Source organism: Notothenia rossii (assembly GCF_949606895.1).
Source record: "Notothenia rossii genome assembly, chromosome: 8".
In the NCBI taxonomy this organism is placed as follows: domain Eukaryota; kingdom Metazoa; phylum Chordata; class Actinopteri; order Perciformes; family Nototheniidae; genus Notothenia; species Notothenia rossii.
Window position 1 is genome coordinate 1690171 of NC_136906.1, and position 18437 is coordinate 1708607.

Genomic DNA, 18437 nt, shown 5'->3' on the forward strand with positions numbered 1-18437 from the left:
CTAGCAATAGGACAAAGATCTTGTCTGGAGTTGATAGAGAATAAACTCCAAACTCACTACTTCAGAGATGCCAACGTTAGCCGTCATGTTGATAGCACACAGGACAGATTTGAGATGCTCTCCATTGCATCAAGATGTATTCAGTCTGATGAACGTGCTTGTGTAGCTTCGAGGACAACATGATGGATGTAATTAGTCAGAATCAATACTCAGAGCTGAGATGGTGTGCTGTTAGAAGTGAGGGGGCTGCACAGATGGCCTCTCACCGGTAATGAAGCGAGCATTTTATTCCTCCCATAATCTCCCTGTAGAGCAGAAATCTTTTGCACAGCAGTTATTTGTCAAGAGGATTGCATTTCCTCTTCTCCAGATTCTGTTTACACACCCACACCCAATTTGGGAGGTAGAAAGCAGCATCGACAAACCCTGCAAACGTTATCTTTACTTCACTTGTTCCACCACAAGTACAGGGGGAAAACATTGTAATTCCGATATTTGTTTTCCATTTAGATATCATTTAAAGTACATGATATCCATGTTGTGGTCCTCTATTATGCTGTATGGCTTGAATGATAAGCTAACGTTGCTCAAATCCACATGTCTTCCCCCTCTTGTTAGCCGGTCAGATTTGTAATGATGAAAATGGTCTTTGCATACAGTAGATGTACCTGCCAGCAAAAACACACACATGTGTAGCTGCATGTTTAATAAAGTCTGTGCAGGACTGTGTGTTTTATAATCGCGTCAGAGAGGAGAGTAATGGGTAATCCCGGCTGTCTCGACACAGGGCCTTCCTCTGAGCTAGAGTTATATTTAGAGAGACAACACACACACACACACACACACACACACACACACACACACACACACACACACACACACACACACACACACACACACACACACACACACACTGTTTCTGTGTGTGTGTGTTCAGTGAAGACAGGAATGACCTCCACAGTGTGTTTGTCCTGTGACTCAGACCTTGAGGAGATGCAGCTCTGATACGAATATCTCCTTTCTTTATCCCGTACCTCTTCAAGTTGCAGTTTTGCTTTAGATTTTTCTTAACCTTCCATCCCAGTGACTCCCCGATGATTAAACATGCTTGAAAGAAAGAAAGTAAATATTTAATTTTACCGAATTTAAGTGCGTGAGAGTCTTAACTCGGCTGTTGTCCAGTTCCTCTCCGACTGTCAACTAACTATTGATTGTTACGAGGCTGTTAAATGGCTGTCATCACTTGTTTTCACTACAACTCAAATCATTTAAAAGGTGCTATGCTACAGTATGAGACGGTCGTTAGAAACGTATCAGTAATCCGGAAGATGTATACAATGGTTGCAGTTTACTACTTTGGAACTATGTGGTTAGGGTTTGGAAAAAATCATGGTTTGTGTTTTAGAATAAGTCACGTAATGTCAATGACATACGTGCAGTCACTCAGCTTACGTAGGCATGAAATAAGTCAACAATGTCTGTGTCGCAGGAAACAAGACTTGAACGCCCAAGCATATCGTGAACAGGACTTCCAATGTCATAAACACAAACTCAAGATATTTTAAAGCCAGAGAGTGCAGTTCCTTTTTGGATGATGGGCGTTAGCATTTGGTTTTCTTGCAGTGAAAACCATAAAGAAGGTGAACTTTATACCATGAAAGGCCACTGTTTACCAGCTTTGAACTTTGTGGTCAGGTTTATGTGAAGTAATCGTGTTTGGTTTGAAATAAGGAACATAAATGACCTTCGTGACGTCGCTCTGCTTAGCTACGTCACTAAGCATATCGTGAAGAGGACTTCCCGTGTTGTAAACATAAACTCTTATGGCTAAGGAGTAAAGAAGTAAAGTTCCTTTTGGATTGCATTTGGATTTTATGATTCAAAATTGTGGGAAAATATCACCGTTACCTTTTCCGTAGCTTTCCTCAGCGTTGCGTTTCATGCAGTGAAAGCCATATAGCCTCAAAGCTAAATATGGCTGCATCTGATTATAATCATGGTTAAATACATGGATTATAATAAATAGAACACTTTTCTGCTATACCATGCATAACATTTATCATCGCCTTCTTGATTTAATACTCCCACAGAGAGCCAAGGAATTACTTAGTGTGATGAATCTAGAGTGCGTCGGCTCTTACAGTTTATTCATTTCATAATGTGCCGATACTGGACGTGTCTGACCCTTGAAGGTCTTTGGTGTTTCTTGTCATTTGGCTTTATCGAATCTAGAGTTTCTACGCCCTGTTATTGTGAGAGTACTGTTTATATATGTTACACAGCGCTGATACAATCAACAGAGAGGGTTTGACTCATATTTCATGCACTCAGATGAGACGGTAATGGTTTGGAATGTAATTGAAAGTGCAACGCATTCCATTGACGTTGGTTTTTCTTTGGATATCTGAGAGGGCTTTAGCTTAAGAGATTAAAACCATTATTCCCATTATGTAAAGTAGGGATGTCCCGATCACCTTTTTTTGCTCCCGATCCGATTCCGATCATTTGATTTTGACAATTTGCCGATACCGATTTTCCCCGATCCGATCTTTATGCAATGCATTAAGAGAAAAAAAAGAAAAAAAGCATTCAAGTTGTCCCTTAAGGTTATTTTTTTAATTTAAATTGGATATTCTATCCAACATGGATATAGCTTCTTTCGATCACAGCAGCATTGGATCAGTTCAGTTGTGCAGCATTGGATCAAAACAAAATAAAGCTTTCAGTACTCGTTAGCTTACTGCTACAATTAGACACTGAGACCACTCTGTTGCCAGATTTGAGAGAAATAAGCAGGTCTATGAAAACAAGCCCCAAAGAAGCAACACATACATGATGTTGTGTAATTTGAAAACAAAACTAAGGCCTCAGGATGACTTTAAGACTTGAACATGGTCATTTTTGTTTTGTAACATTGAATACAAAAAAAAAAAAAAAAAGTATTTAAAAAAAAAAAAAAAATTAATTCCGATCCCCGATTTTTTTTCTCCCGATTCCGATCTTTTGAAAATCACGTGATCGGCTCCGATCCCCAATCGCGTGATCGGATCGGGACATCTCTAATGTAAAGTGAACATGTCAGCTTTCCATCTTATATAAACACAAACTGATTGCTTAGGAACAATGATATATATATTGTCTAACACATAGATCAGTAGAGCCTGCACCAAGTCTTCTACAAATATCCAAATGTACATCTTTATCTGAGTGACAGGCCAGAAAAAGTGGTGCAAAATGTTGTCATAAAACCGGATAATGAGTCAGCATTTCATCACTTCCTGTCCCCTGGTGGAGGTCAATGGTTTTCTGAATGTTTTTTCGGTCTGAAATTAGGTCTGTGGTTAACACAAGCTGGAGAGGTTTTAACATTTTGTTCTACTACCACATAAAATATGTTTTCTTCTTCCTCTTCTTCTGTGGTATGCTCTCCTATTTTCCCCGTATATTATTCTAACCAATTGGCCAATTCATCCCCCAAAAGGCATCTGATAATATCCACATTTGCAGCTTGTAAAAGGCTTGAAAAAGTGGTGCAAAATGTGTGGAGGTCAATGGTTTCTGAACGTGTTTTTAGTCTGAAATAAGGTCTGAGATTAACACAAGCTGGAGAGGTTTTAACATTTTGTTCTACGACATAAAATACGTGAGATACTTCTTCTTATTTGTCTCATTCTTCTCTGGCATGCTCTCCTATATTACCCTGGGAGTGTTTTGCAGTGACTCTGCAGTATTAGGGAGGGTCTGATATATCCGTCTCTCCTCTCTCTCTAATACTCAAACTGTTGAATCATTCATGCGGCTGTGCCTCGCGGGGTGTTTTCACTCAGATGTCTGCACTGTAAAATCGATGGAATCTCTGCAGCATCAGAGAGTTATAGATAGATGCACATTTCACCACAGGACTACAAAGTGAGGCTCAGGTTCGCTGGTACTATCTTCTAATTTGAGCAGAGCCGTGTAACCATGGATCTAAATGCGCTATGAGTCATATCTTTAACCAGCATCTTATTTTCAAGGTTCAAATCAATTTCTAAAGTCACATGACTTCACGTCCCAGCGCTAAGCTAAAGGAGGCTAATGTTGGGCTATCAAGGAACTACTGCACGGTCACATGACTTCCCGTCACCACCGCTAAGCTAAAGGAGGCTAATGTTGGGCTATCAAGGAACTGCAGCACGGTCACATGACTTCACGTCCCACCGCTAAGCTAAAGGAGGCTAATGTTGGGCTATAGAGGAACTACAGCACGGTCACATGACTTCACGTCACCACCGCTAAGCTAAAGGTGGCTAATGTTGGGCTATAAAGGAACTACAGCACGGTCACATGACGTCACCACCGCTAAGCTAAAGGTGGCTAATGTTGGACTATAAAGGAACTACAGCAGGCACAGAAGTACTTATTCTGGATAAAAAGTTAAAACACAGAAAACCATTGACCCCCATACCAGGAGACAGGAAGTGATGAAATGCTGAGTCATGGTAGGGTTTTAGGAATTATTCCTGCAGCTCTGTCAAGTATTCATGAAACCCAGAGGCATACAGTTAGGATACTGAAATATTAGTGTGATTTCCATCCGTTTCTGCTCTTACGATGATAGATTCCTTTAAGCTTCAACGACCTGTGCTCACAAAATACAGCAGGACATTTTATAGGAAAAGCACCGAACATGATGTTACCTTATTTAACATATGATAAATTGTATTGTTTTCTGTAATGTCTTGTCTGTTTGAGCATGCTAATGCTAACTGACCCTAACAATACGATGGTAGACAGAACCCAAACTAATAACCGGACTAATACTAAACTGCTCGACTGAATCCAATCCCAATAATGGATTTTCAAACGTATTCATCCACGACTGATTTATTTACATCAATGCAATTTCCAAGAAGGTAAAGGTTCCCATTTCATTGATTACATCCTCTCTCTCATCTCCTAACCAACATCAACCATCAGAGGAGCAAATCAGCTGATTTCTTTCTCTTGTTTCCACGTCTCTTTCCACCATTAGTCTCTAAATGTGGGAAAGAAACAACGACATAATAAACATAACTGTGTATGTTTGGCATGGCACTCTGTGTACGACTCATCTCATCAAACCCATAACCAGATTTGGGGGATAAATTCATCGAAATGACCAGAGAGGGTAAAAGTACACACCCTTTACTCAAGTAGAAGTACAGATACTCGTGTTTAGAAATACTCTGGCAAAAGTAGAAGTACTGACTAAACTTCTTTCCTCAAGTCAAAGTAAAGAGGCTTTGAAATGTACTTCAGTAAAGAGTACCCATAACTAGCAGCGGTTTTAAAGAGTACCTGACCTCCCTTTATATGAATAGAACAATAATGTCATTGTTAGCTAATGAATGTTTCCATGGTGACCAACGGCAACATGACAACGTTTCCATTGGTCCCTCTTCTTTAGAGAAGACCAGGAAATGATGGATACACGGATCGTGTTCAAATCAATAGGCACGCAATGACTCTAAATAATAATGATCACGCCACCAAACACACATTCAGACTAAAGGAACCAGCCTGTTTGGAAAATGAGAGAAGTAGAGAGTACAGGTATTTGAGTTCAACATGTCAGAAGTAGAAAGTACAGGTATTTGTGTTCAACATGTAAGAAGTAGAAAGTACAGGTATTTGAGTTCAACATGTAAGAAGTAGAAAGTACAGGTATTTGTGTTCAACATGTAAGAAGTAGAAAGTACAGGTATTTGAGTTCAACATGTGAGAAGTAGAAAGTACAGGTATTTGAGTTCAACATGTAAGAAGTAGAAAGTACAGGTATTTGTGTTCAACATGTAAGAAGTAGAAAGTACAGGTATTTGAGTTCAACATGTAAGAAGTAGAAAGTACAGGTATTTGTGTTCAACATGTAAGAAGTAGAAAGTACAGGTATTTGTGTTCAACATGTAAGAAGTAGAAAGTACAGGTATTTGAGTTCAACATGTAAGAAGTAGAAAGTACAGGTATTTGAGTTCAACATGTAAGAAGTAGAAAGTACAGGTATTTGAATTCAACATGTAAGAAGTAGAAAGTACAGGTATTTGTGTTCAACATGTAAGAAGTAGAAAGTACAGGTATTTGAGTTCAACATGTAAGAAGTAGAAAGTACAGGTATTTGTGTTAAACATGTAAGAAGTAGAAAGTACAGGTATTTGAATTCAACATGTGAGAAGTAGAAAGTACAGGTATTTGAGTTCAACATGTAAGAAGTAGAAAGTACAGGTATTTGTGTTCAACATGTGAGAAGTAGAAAGTACAGGTATTTGTGTTCAACATGTAAGAAGTAGAAAGTACAGGTATTAGTGTTCAACATGTAAGAAGTAGAAAGTACAGGTATTTGAGTTCAACATGTAAGAAGTAGAAAGTACAGGTATTTGGGTTCAACATGTAAGAAGTAGAAAGTACAGGTATTTGAGTTCAACATGTAAGAAGTAGAAAGTACAGGTATTTGTGTTCAACATGTAAGAAGTAGAAAGTACAGGTATTTGAGTTCAACATGTAAGGAGTAGAAAGTACAGGTATTTGTGTTCAACATGTAAGAAGTATAAATTACAGGTATTTGTGTTCAACATGTAAGAAGTATAAATTACAGGTATTTGTGTTCAACATGTAAGAAGTAGAAAGTACAGGTATTTGTGTTCAACATGTAAGAAGTAGAAAGTACAGGTATTTGTGTTCAACATGTAAGAAGTAGAAAGTACAGGTATTTGTGTTCAACATGTAAGTAGTGGAGTAAAGTACTGATACCAGAAACATGTACTTAAGTGCAGACACAAAGTATTTGTATTCCACTACTTCCCACCTCTGGAAATGACCGAAACATGTTTTCTGGTTTAAAAAACACCAATCAAACCCCAAATCTGATCTGCATGCACCATCATCTCATTAATTGTGGTTGCATGTGAATACATTTTGAATGCGATCACAGCTTTTCCCCCTCAGCTTGCTGATTGTATCCCCTTTCGCTCAAATACTGTCTTCTGTCCTTCCTCTCTGCTTGCCTACGCTGGCGCCCACAAGGTCGTAATATTTTTCAAGGTATGTATGGAAACATTTTCAAAAAACGAGCTCCTCGTCATGTGGGATATAATTTTTTTGCGTGCTAATTGTTTATAGGCCGATGTACGTCAACGCTTTCAATCCTCCCCCCCAGGCTGGATCACTATAGAGTGGTGCAGGGATGTCATATTTTCTGTCTTCAACCCTGAAGGCAGCATATCCCTGGTTCCCTTTTCACAAAAATCCAATGGGATTTTGGCATTGGATTTTGGATGATTGCAAAAAATAAGCTCTGTTCAGTAGGATGAAATGATTGACGACCTGTGTAGGGTTAGGGCCCATTCTCTGTAACCAGTGTAGCACTTTAGCATGGTGAAATAAGCTAGCTAGCTTACCAGCTGTCTGCTACTTAGCTAGCTACATTGCTATTTCTATAGTACTTTATTAGAGTGGTATAATAGTTTAGTATTTTTGCAGGCAACCTTCTCCTGGCTCCTTCCACAAAAAGCCATGGGATTTCTCCATTGGCTTTTGGATTATTCATGATATCGAATTTACGTCATCACCGCTAAGCTAAAGGAGGCTAATGTTGGGCTATACAGGAACTACAGTACGGTCACATGACTTCACGTCACCACCGCTAAGGTAAAGGTGGCTAATGTTAGGCTATAAAGGAACTACAGCACAGTCACATGACTTCACGTCACCACTGCTAAGCTAAAGGTGGCTAATGTTGGGCTATAAAGGAACTACAGCACGGTCACATGACTTCACGTCACCACCGCTAAGCTAAAGGAGGCTAATGTTGGGCTATAAAGGAACTACAGCACGGTCACATGACTTCACGTCACCACCGCTAAGCTAAAGGTGGCTAATGTTGGGCTATAAAGGAACTACAGCACGGTCACATGATTTCACGTCACCACCGCTAAGCTAAAGGAGGCTAGTGTTGGGCTATAAAGGAACTACAGCACGGTCACATGACTTCACGTCACCACCGCTAAGCTAAAGGTGGCTAATGTTGGGCTATAAAGGAACTACAGCAGGGTCACATGACTTCACGTCACCACTGCTAAGCTAAAGGTGGCTAATGTTGGGCTATAAAGGAACTACAGCACGGTCACATGATTTCACGTCACCACCGCTAAGCTAAAGGTGGCTAATGTTGGGCTATAAAGGAACTACAGCACGGTCACATGACTTCACGTCACCACCGCTAAGCTAAAGTTGGCTAATGTTGGGCTATAAAGGAACTACAGCACGGTCACATGACTTCACGTCATCACCTCTAAGCTAAAGGTGGCTAATGTTGGGCTATAAAGGAACTACAGCACGGTCACATGACTTCACGTCATCACCTCTAAGCTAAAGTTGGCACGATCCGATGTTTAAATTATTCATCACTTTAAATGCTGTGACTGTTAGGAATTGTATCTCCTTTCCTAATAGATGGTCTGGTGTTTCCCAAAGGAGATAACAAAGGAAGCATTGAAGCTCCTTTCCTATCATCTACAGCTCTTATCATCTCTGCAGCTCAGCGACGTCTGGGTCGATTGTCTCCGTTAGAAACCGTTTGTACATGTGTCGAACGAGATATCTATCAACAGTGACATAAGCATTGAAAGCTGCTTCACACTGACTTCTATGGACCTTATTTCCAATGGTACATTAGATCTATCTGTATCTGACACGCAGTACCGTTTTTGTTGTCAACAGTGAGATGTGTTTGTTGGTTTTCTGGTGAAGAATCCTCAGAAATCATGAATGGATTTTGGAGACATGTGGAGATGGGATCAGTCTAAACGCTGGATGCTTGCTTGGGGTTTTGGTTTGGATCTGTGTGTGGCATCACATCCATGAAACAGATTTATATCCATGGTACGTCTCTTAATGAGGACGCCTGATATCTGAGCTGCTGAAAATCACTTTTGGTGCAGAGGCTGCCGATGTGGATATGTGTTTAAGAGCCAGGTGTATGGATGAACAGCCTCCCTTTTCATACAGTCTTTTTCATACATTTTATTCATTAATTATAAATATATTGTTGGTAAAAAGCAACAGGCGAAAGAACATAAGGACAAGTAGACATTGTTATACTGCACGAAACGCAGTGAGTTAAAGGGAGGTTGGATCCATCTGATCACATTACTCTTACACTGCAAACAACATTTTGGAATTGGTTCCAACTCTGGCATGATTAATCCTACAAGTAAAAATGTGGACATGTTTAATCTTCTTACTTCTACGGTTTATAAATATTTTTATAAATATTTGTTTGCCACTTTAAATAACATGTTGTGTTTAGCAGGTTCAAATGCACTTTTTTAGATGTTTTGAAGAAAGCAGGGTCAAGCAAAAATCAGCTGTTTTGTTGCTCAATGGATGAAGTTTACTGAGAGTTTAATCTTTTAATGAAACAGTTGGAGGAGAAACAGGAAGTGTTGCTGTGTCTTACTGTGAAGACGCTCATAAATTAATCATCGAGACAGTATAGATGCACGATGCAGTTCCCATGGAGACTGGCTGCTGTGTGTGTGTGTGTGTGTGTGTGTGTGTGTGTGTGTGTGTGTGTGTGTGTGTGTGTGTGTGTGTGTGTGTGTGTGTGTGTGTGTGTGTGTGTGTGTGTGTGTGTGTGTGTGTGTGTGTGTGTGTGTGTGTGTGTGTGTGTGTGTGTGTGTGTGTGTGTGTGTGTGTGTGTGTGTGTGTGTGTGTGTGTGTGTGTGGCCTAGCATTACTATACTTGTGGGGACCTACATCGGTTTACACAGTCACGGGTGGGGACTCGCCTCCCTTATGGGGACACAATGGAGGTCACCATGAGGGGAATCATTAATTTTAGCTTGAAGACTTGGTTAGCGTTAGGCATGTGTTGCTTATGGTTAAGGTTAGGATAAGTCTCCAGGAAATGCATGTAAGTCAATGCAATGTCCCCTGAAGTGATGTATACGTGTGTGTGTGTGTGTGTGTGTGTGTGTGTGTGTGTGTGTGTGTGTGTGTGTGTGTGTGTGTGTGTGTGTGTGTGTGTGTGTGTGTGTGTGTGTGTGTGTGTGGTGGAATTTAACCAATACCAATAACAAGTAATGATGAAATGGTGAGGAAACCTTCCTGTTATATTGAAATGAAGATACTTAAAATAAGACAGTCTTTTAAGGAGTTTATTTTAAGTACAAAACTCAGAAAGTCTGCGGAGGGTCTTAGAGTCACATTTTCAAACAAAGAATAGACAAGGAGGTGTTAAGATACACAACAAAACATACCATATATAGGATTGTTTTAAACATCATGTCAAAACGACTAACCTTACAATAATAAATAAATCCCACATTATTTACGACTCGTGTAGGTTAGCTCCAAAACTACTGAGCTAGGAATCTGAGGTATCTTGAGTGTCTTCTTTCCTGACACTTCATACTTCATGGAATTTCTGCCCTTTGTTAAATGTGCAGCTTTGTTTCGTCTGCGTTCATCTATCAATTGATAAATCAATGATATCTAAGAGATAAAGACAGACTGCAGAGACTTCCCTGAACTCATTTCCGTTTCCAAGGAAACGTCATTAACAGATTTTATACATTTGTATTGAGCAAAGTCTCTCAAGAGATCCTTTTTAGGGACAGTTTGATGAAGATTTAAACTGGCTGTGTGTCTCTACTTTAAAGAGTCCTCTCCTGCTGATGTTCAGGTGTATATCAGTATGTAGTGTCTCTACTTTAAAGAGTCCTCTCCAGCTGATGTTCAGGTGTATATCAGTATGTAGTGTCTCTACTTTAAAGAGTCCTCTCCAGCTGATGTTCAGGTGTATATCAGTATGTAGTGTCTCTACTTTAAAGAGTCCTCTCCTGCTGATGTTCAGGTGTATATCAGTATGTAGTGTCTCTACTTTAAAGAGTCCTCTCCTGCTGATGTTCAGGTGTATATCAGTATGTAGTGTCTCTACTTTAAAGAGTCCTCTCCTGCTGATGTTCAGGTGTATATCAGTATGTAGTGTCTCTACTTTAAAGAGTCCTCTCCTGCTGATGTTCAGGTGTATATCAGTATGTAGTGTCTCTACTTTAAAGAGTCCTCTCCTGCTGATGTTCAGGTGTATATCAGTATGTAGTGTCTCTACTTTAAAGAGTCCTCTCCTGCTGATGTTCAGGTGTATATCAGTATGTAGTGTCTCTACTTTAAAGAGTCCTCTCCTGCTGATGTTCAGGTGTATATCAGTATGTAGTGTCTATACTTTAAAGAGTCCTCTCCTGCTGATGTTCAGGTGTATATCAGTGTGTAGTGTCTCTACTTTAAAGAGTCCTCTCCTGCTGATGTTCAGGTGTATATCAGTATGTGGTGTCTCTACTTTAAAGAGTCCTCTCCTGCTGATGTTCAGGTGTATATCAGTATGTAGTGTCTCTACTTTAAAGAGTCCTCTCCTGCTGATGTTCAGGTGTATATCAGTATGTAGTGTCTCTACTTTAAAGAGTCCTCTCCTGCTGATGAAAGTCAGAATGTTGAGCTTTTCAGAAAAAATACCGAATGTTTGGTCCGGAGGTACCTGGGTGTTTTTTAGATATTTGAAAATGCAGTCATCAGTTTATGAGGATTTATTTTTTAGATGAAAGTAGTAAAAGCAAAAGAAAACAATTAAACCAGATCTTTTTTTAATTGTTATTCTCTGAGATTTTAGTTAGCTGGCCGGCTCTGTTGTGATTGGTCAACCTCTTAGAGATGTCCCGCCCCCTTAGTCTATCATGAACAATGGGTTTGAGGAAAATGTTGGAATTTGGTATTTTTTTCAGAAAAAAGTTTGAATTCAAAAATGTTCTTAAAAAAGTCAGAATTCGTACGTGTTCTTTGGCCTATCACGTACAATGTGCTGGAGCGCTAGCCAATAGGAGCGCAAGTCTTTTATAGTGATGTCACTTTGTTCCGGAAGTAAACAAAGGAGTCCCATGGCACTGGGGAAAGCGCTATATAACAGTATTCTTATTAATGCATATATAATACTAATAAGATTATAACGGGGGATCTTTGTACTTCATGTCCAGCAGCTTTGGTTAGTTTTAGTTCATATGTTTTAAACATTTCCTCTACTCCTCTCTCTGCAGACGATGCAGGCGGCGCGCTGCCCGACAGACGAGTTGTCGCTGTCTAACTGTGCCGTGGTGAGCGAGAAGGATCTGCAGTCAGGACAGTGAGTTCAATATCTCTGAGTCATCAGTTACTAACTGTCAATACACACACACACACACACACACACACACACACACACACACACTCACACACACACACACACACACACACACACACACACACACACACACACACACACACACACACACACACACACACACACTCATCCAATCCACACACTCACACACATATATATCACATACCCATCCACACACACAGTCACATGGCAATGCTCCTGTAGTGTGCTTCCCTCTCCCTCACTCATACACACACGTACACGTACACACACACACACACACACACACACACACACACACACACACACACACACACACACACACACACACACACACACACACACACACACACACACACACACACACACACACACACACACTCACATGGTAATGCTCCTGTAGTGTAAGCACATGTTCCTGCTACTAGCTGCAGTATTTTAGACTTTTTTAGAACATTTTAATTATCCAGAATTGTTAAGCTGTTTATGGGCGAGGCTCAGGGTAAGGGAGGCTAATATTTGACCAGCTATGATACCTGTTTTAAACACAAAGAGGTCAATATTACCCAATGTCCACCATACAGACACACACATTATGAATTGAACTGGAAAAGACTTGAACAGGGCTTTTGCTTTTTGAAGTTTTATGTTTAAAACACCTTGTAATTGTTTGAGTTGATGTAACAGTGCTTTTTCCCAGTGTAGGTGTATTTCCAGAGCATCTTTAAAGGGCCCATGTCATGCTTTTCCGGTTCTTACCCGTCCCCTTGTGTGTTATGAAGCTTTTTCTGCATGTAAACGGTCTGCAGAGTCACAAACCCTCAAAGTACACCCTGTAGCGAGTAAAACTCTAACACAGAGAAGACCTGCGGATTAGAGCCGTTACGTTACGTTCGCGGAGCCGTTACGTTTGGACCAATCCGCGGACTTCCTCACGAGGGATGCCAGAAACTGACCATGATCAAATTCAAACATCTGACAGCCCTGGCGAATATTAATTCTATGTTCTGCAATAATGAAATTGTAAAATGTAAAGAAAAGTCGTTTTTACTTATTCAAATTACAATTCTTAATTACAATAATTAGTCTATACCTTTAAAATAATAACTCTGTTAGCATAGCAACAAGCTAACATTATTTCTGCATTGCTTGTGTAACCTCTGCAGAGCGGTCAGCATCAACAACAACAGCAACCGTTCATCCTGATGAGCCCTGTTTGTGTAATTAAAGAACTGGTATCCTAGCAACTAAAAGAGATCGACCAATCACAGCTCTTCAATAATGCCCTTATGAAATTGGCTTACATATTTAATCCTCCCCCCCAGGAGTGAATTGTGCTGTATTACATTTTCCTTAATACAATAACAAAGGTGTTAATCATCAATAAATGAATACAAATGTTAATGTGAGTTCATTCTCCATCTGCAGCCAAAGCTTTTTAAACTGTGTAGTTCAGCATTAATTATTATATATTTTTTAATAAATTCAATTTTCTTCGTTTTAAATTGGAGCAACCGTCACAAAACCAGTTTCTTTATCCTGGACGACATGGAGGTAAAACATTAGCATGTCATTAAAAGGTCATTATAGAAGAGGAAAAACCACAACAGCAGATCAGCAGGGGCGCCGCTTGCAAACAGGCACGGCAGGCAACTGCTTGGGGCCCCGGACCAGAAGGGGGCCCCGGACCAGAAGAGGGCCCCCAAAGAAAGTAGATTAAGAAGGTCCACAGCAACGACAATATGAAGCACCCTTTAATTTACTGCAACGACATGTCGGGAAACCCCCTCAAGGCGTCCCCATGCATAATGCTGCTTCTTATTTTAAGTTTCGTTGCCTTGCTCCACTCTGTGGGGGGGGGGGGGGGGTTGTGGCTGTGGCTGTGCGTGGTGATGAAAAGCTGGTTCTAAGGGCCCCCAGTGAATGTTTGCCTAGGGCCCCCACAGACTCCAGTATCGCCACTGGGCCATTGTGGGTTCACACATATATTTCTTTTAATTACAGAGCTGGTGGAGGACGAGGTGTTAAATTACAAGAAAATCATCTGAATTATTGAGATTTCATTTGTAGATTTACAAGAAATGTACTTTATTAATCCCAAATTGTTACAGAACATTAAAATACTTAAAAAGTGGAAAAGAGTTAACAATTACAAATAAAATGACAATAAAAAATAGTATATCAAATATAAACAATTCTGGATGATTGAAAAGTTCTTTAAAAAGGTAGAAATACTGCAGTAGCAGGAATATAGGCTCTTAATATACTACATGTGACAGTATATACAGATATACAGAATAATTATATCTCCAGAACGCTCTACCAGGACAGGTTGATTTGAAAGATGCTAAAAGGCATTTGCAGAAGACTTCATGTGATACAGATGGAATTAAAATATGAGGTTTAATTAAATGAGAGAGCAGAATAAGTGTACTCACTGACGAAGGTAATACACTGAGCGGGACTTAGCTTGGGAACCAGAGGGTCTACGGTTCAATTCCTGGAGTGTATTTCATTTTCCAGAGAGATTATTAAAGCATGTCTTCTTCTCCTCCTCTCTCCGCAGACATGTGTCGGTGACGACGACCCCCAACCACAAGTTTGTGTTCACAGTGAAGACCCACAACACTGTGGCTGCTGGGAGCATCGCCTTCAGCCTGCCACAGGTACACACACACACACACACACACACACACACACACACAGACACACACACACACACACACACACACACACACACACACACACACACACACACACACACACACACACACACACACACACACACACACTCTGTTATTTACTTGTTGTTGAATCCTCTCTTCTTCTTCTCTCCTGTAGAGGAAGTGGGCCGGACTCTCCATCGGTCAGGAGGTCGAAGGTAAATCTCAATATTGTCACTTTTGGTTCCACTTTATTTAAAACGACGATCCTGTAGAAATATCTTTATTTTCTAATCCTTGTGGCGTTCTCTAATCTACCACAGGGTATCGTGTGATACCGCTCTAAGATGTATTTATTCATCCCTCCCGTTCTCTCTCCCTTCAGTTGCCGGATACAACTTTGATAAATCTAAGCAGTGCATCGGCGCCTTGACCATCGAGATCGACTTCCTGCAGAAGAAGAGCACCGACTCCTCCCCCTACGACTCGGACAAGATGGCCGCCGAGTTCATCCAGCAGTTCAACAACCAGAGTTTCTCCGTCACTCAGCAGGTGCTTAAAGAGAGAGAGAGGAAGCGGGAATGTGACGTCCAGGAGCGCCGCCAGGGATTTTGGGCCCCATGAAAAGATATCACATTGCTTACTTAAAAACGTTTTTCTTAATGTTCTAAAAATGTTTGGGCCCCTGTCAGTCACAGGCCCTTAGAATCGTCCTAACTTTTCACCCCCTTACGGCGCCCCTGGTGACGTCATCAACAACTCGTCGAGTAGAGTTCAAGCCCCCAGGAAGTGCTCCGGGCTCTGAGGAAAACATTCCTAGTGTCCAAAAGGCGGTACTACAACTCCCGTATCAGTCCGTGACGACACCCGGCCCAGAAAGACTTTCTCCCATTGACTAACATTGGGAAAGAGACGTCTGTAAATCAGAAGATCATTTTTTAAAACGAATTAAACTACCCAGTATAAACACTTGTATACCCCTAAATCATTAGGTATGGGAGAGTTATCTTGTTCGATGCCAAACGTCTGAAAGATATTAGTGAAAGCTGATAGATATTAAGGGCTGCTATCGATCCTAAAGACGCTATTCTCCACAGATGCCCCAGAATGCACCGCGGTTCCCATTCCCCCCTTCCCTATCTCTCACACACAGATATCTTTTGTTTTGACGTGGCTCTGATCATCTCCGTTATCTCCTTGTCTCTCAGCTCGTGTTCAGTTTCTGCGACAAACTGTTTGGTCTGGTGGTGAAAGACATCGAGGCGATGGACGCCAGCATCCTGAGAGGAGAGCCGGCCTCTGGGAAGAAGCAGAAGGTAACGAGCGAGGCTGTAACGACTGAATGAACACAAGTAGAGGACTCAATAGCACGACTCAGGGACAGAGGCTTCGGTGGAAAAAAGGTCTTTACTAGCAGAGGTTCGGTACACGACGTGTAACAGGCGTCGATCAGCGGTGTCTGCGTTGTGTTTCTTTTGACAGATGAGACCCGAGTCAGCGTACCGTTGAGCCGATCTCCGTTTATTCAGATATATAACGAACCAGTCGTTATTAAATTGGTTCTCCCTCACACTGACTCTATAAAGGAGAGGGGAAGTCCCACAAAAACAATCTCCTGCGTGCAGTGACTGAGCTCTGGAGGTTCCTCCCACTGATTCTAGACCTAGACAGGTATTGAACGTTTATTAAATGAAGAACACAGAATTATTAAATACAAAACACTGAATTTGTGTGATTATAATAAATGATTTAGGAATAAATATGTAACACTAAACACCACTGCATATTTACAACTGTTAAACAAGTTAGGAAGGCAACCCTAACGGACCAGGGTTAGGCAGGAGCAGGGTCAGGTACACGTGGAAACTAAACACTAGGGAACGCTTGAACGAACAAAGAGGAACTGGCACTGAGGGGAATGTGGACTAAATACACAGGGGGAGGGATTATAATGGGGCACAGGTGAGACTCATTAGGGATGGATGTCACTACCCGATCTGCACCCCTGCCCGATCTGCACCCCTGCCCGATCTGCAGTGCGCATGGTTACGCAGGTTCAATCGAGGGCAGGAAGTGCTGACTTAAGAAGCATAAAGATCATATTGAACTACAACAATTGCACAATATACAAAAGACACGTCCAGCAGCAGTGACAGTTCAGCAGCCAGGTGAGAGTATAAAAGGTGGTAGAATAAATTGCTTACATACCAATTACTTAAATAAAAGCACAGAGAGAAAATGAATAAGATGAATAAATTGTAATCACAGGGGCCTGAGGTGTGTTCTCGTTACAATGAGAAACATCCAACAGGAGGGAAAGATAATAATAATAATAATAACAAAATAAAAATGCCATTGGATTATTATCTGATAATAACTTCATAATGAACCACGTCTGAAAGCAGAAGTCTAGGGCAAATAATTGCAAGTCTCTTCCGTGTCACAAAACGAGATGCATTGTGGGACATGTAGTTTAAGGGCGCGTGCTTCTGTAATATTCTTTCAGAGCTCTTGTGGGCCACAGAAAATGAAGTCTTTGAGTTTGATACCTCTGAGTTATGGGATGTATCATCCAAACACTCTGTTCACCTTTCTATCTGAGCCTCTGCATGTGTTCTGATTGTGTTTGTGTTCCCTGGACAGATCGAATGTGGGCTGATGGTGGGAAACAGTCAGGTGATCTTTGAGAAGGCCCCGAGCTCCTCCCTCACACTCGTTGGTACGTTCCATATACAACTCATAATACATTTTAATGGGAAGGAAAATACGTCTCTAAATCAAGGGTTTAGATTTAGTTTGAATAGATTAGATATTTAAATCCTGCACAACCACCATGGTGCTGTGTAGACCATGAGGGCTGCAGTACTTATGGTTTCCTCCACCAGGTGGCAGTAACACATCACAGTGTCCTCACTGATGCATCATCGTGTGTGTGTGTGTGTGTGTGTGTGTGTGTGTGTGTGTGTGTGTGTGTGTGTGTGTGTGTGTGTGTGTGTGTGTGTGTGTGTGTGTGTGTGTGTGTGTGTGTGTGTGTGTGTGTGTGTGTGTGTGTGTGTGTGTGTGTGTGTGTGTGTGTGTGTGTGTGTGTGTGTGTGTGTGTGTGTGTGACAACAGGAAAGGCTAAGACTAAGGAGCAGCGTCAGACGATCATCAACCCGGAGTGGAACTTTGAGAAGATGGGGATCGGAGGATTGGACCGAGAGTTCTCCGACATTTTCCGCAGAGCCTTCGCTTCCCGAGTGTTTCCTCCAGACATCGTGGAGCAGATGGGTGAGAAGACATGTCTCTTCTTCATCAACCTGTGTCCCCTCTTCTCCATGTCTCTTCTACATCAACATGTGTCCCCTCTTCTCCATGTCTCTTCTACATCAACATGTGTCCCCTCTTCTCCATGTCTCTTCTACATCAATATGTGTCCCCTCTTCTTCATGTCTCTTCTACATCAACATGTGTCCCCTCTTCTCCATGTCTCTTCTACATCAACATGTGTCCCCTCTTCTCCATGTCTCTTCTACATCAATATGTGTCCCCTCTTCTTCATGTCTCTTCTACATCAACATGTGTCCCCTCTT

The 18437-nt window shown here is 41.2% G+C and overlaps 1 protein-coding gene across 2 annotated transcripts in view; it reads left to right on the forward strand.

Moving 5' to 3' along the window:
* Nucleotides 1–6995: 6995 nt before the first annotated feature.
* Nucleotides 6996–18437, forward strand: part of nsfa (N-ethylmaleimide-sensitive factor a) — a 36087-nt gene continuing 24645 nt past the window's right edge. The window contains exons 1-8 of one of the 2 annotated variants that reach the window (XM_079645702.1): nucleotides 6996–7056; nucleotides 12102–12187; nucleotides 14769–14868; nucleotides 15044–15083; nucleotides 15251–15417; nucleotides 16074–16181; nucleotides 17509–17584; nucleotides 17980–18135. In XM_079645702.1, the coding sequence (XP_079501828.1) occupies nucleotides 12105–12187; nucleotides 14769–14868; nucleotides 15044–15083; nucleotides 15251–15417; nucleotides 16074–16181; nucleotides 17509–17584; nucleotides 17980–18135 (730 nt within the window). In that variant the 5' untranslated portion in view covers nucleotides 6996–7056; nucleotides 12102–12104. The remainder of the gene's footprint in view (nucleotides 7057–12101; nucleotides 12188–14768; nucleotides 14869–15043; nucleotides 15084–15250; nucleotides 15418–16073; nucleotides 16182–17508; nucleotides 17585–17979; nucleotides 18136–18437) is intronic. The other variant, XM_079645703.1, reaches the window with a different exon arrangement.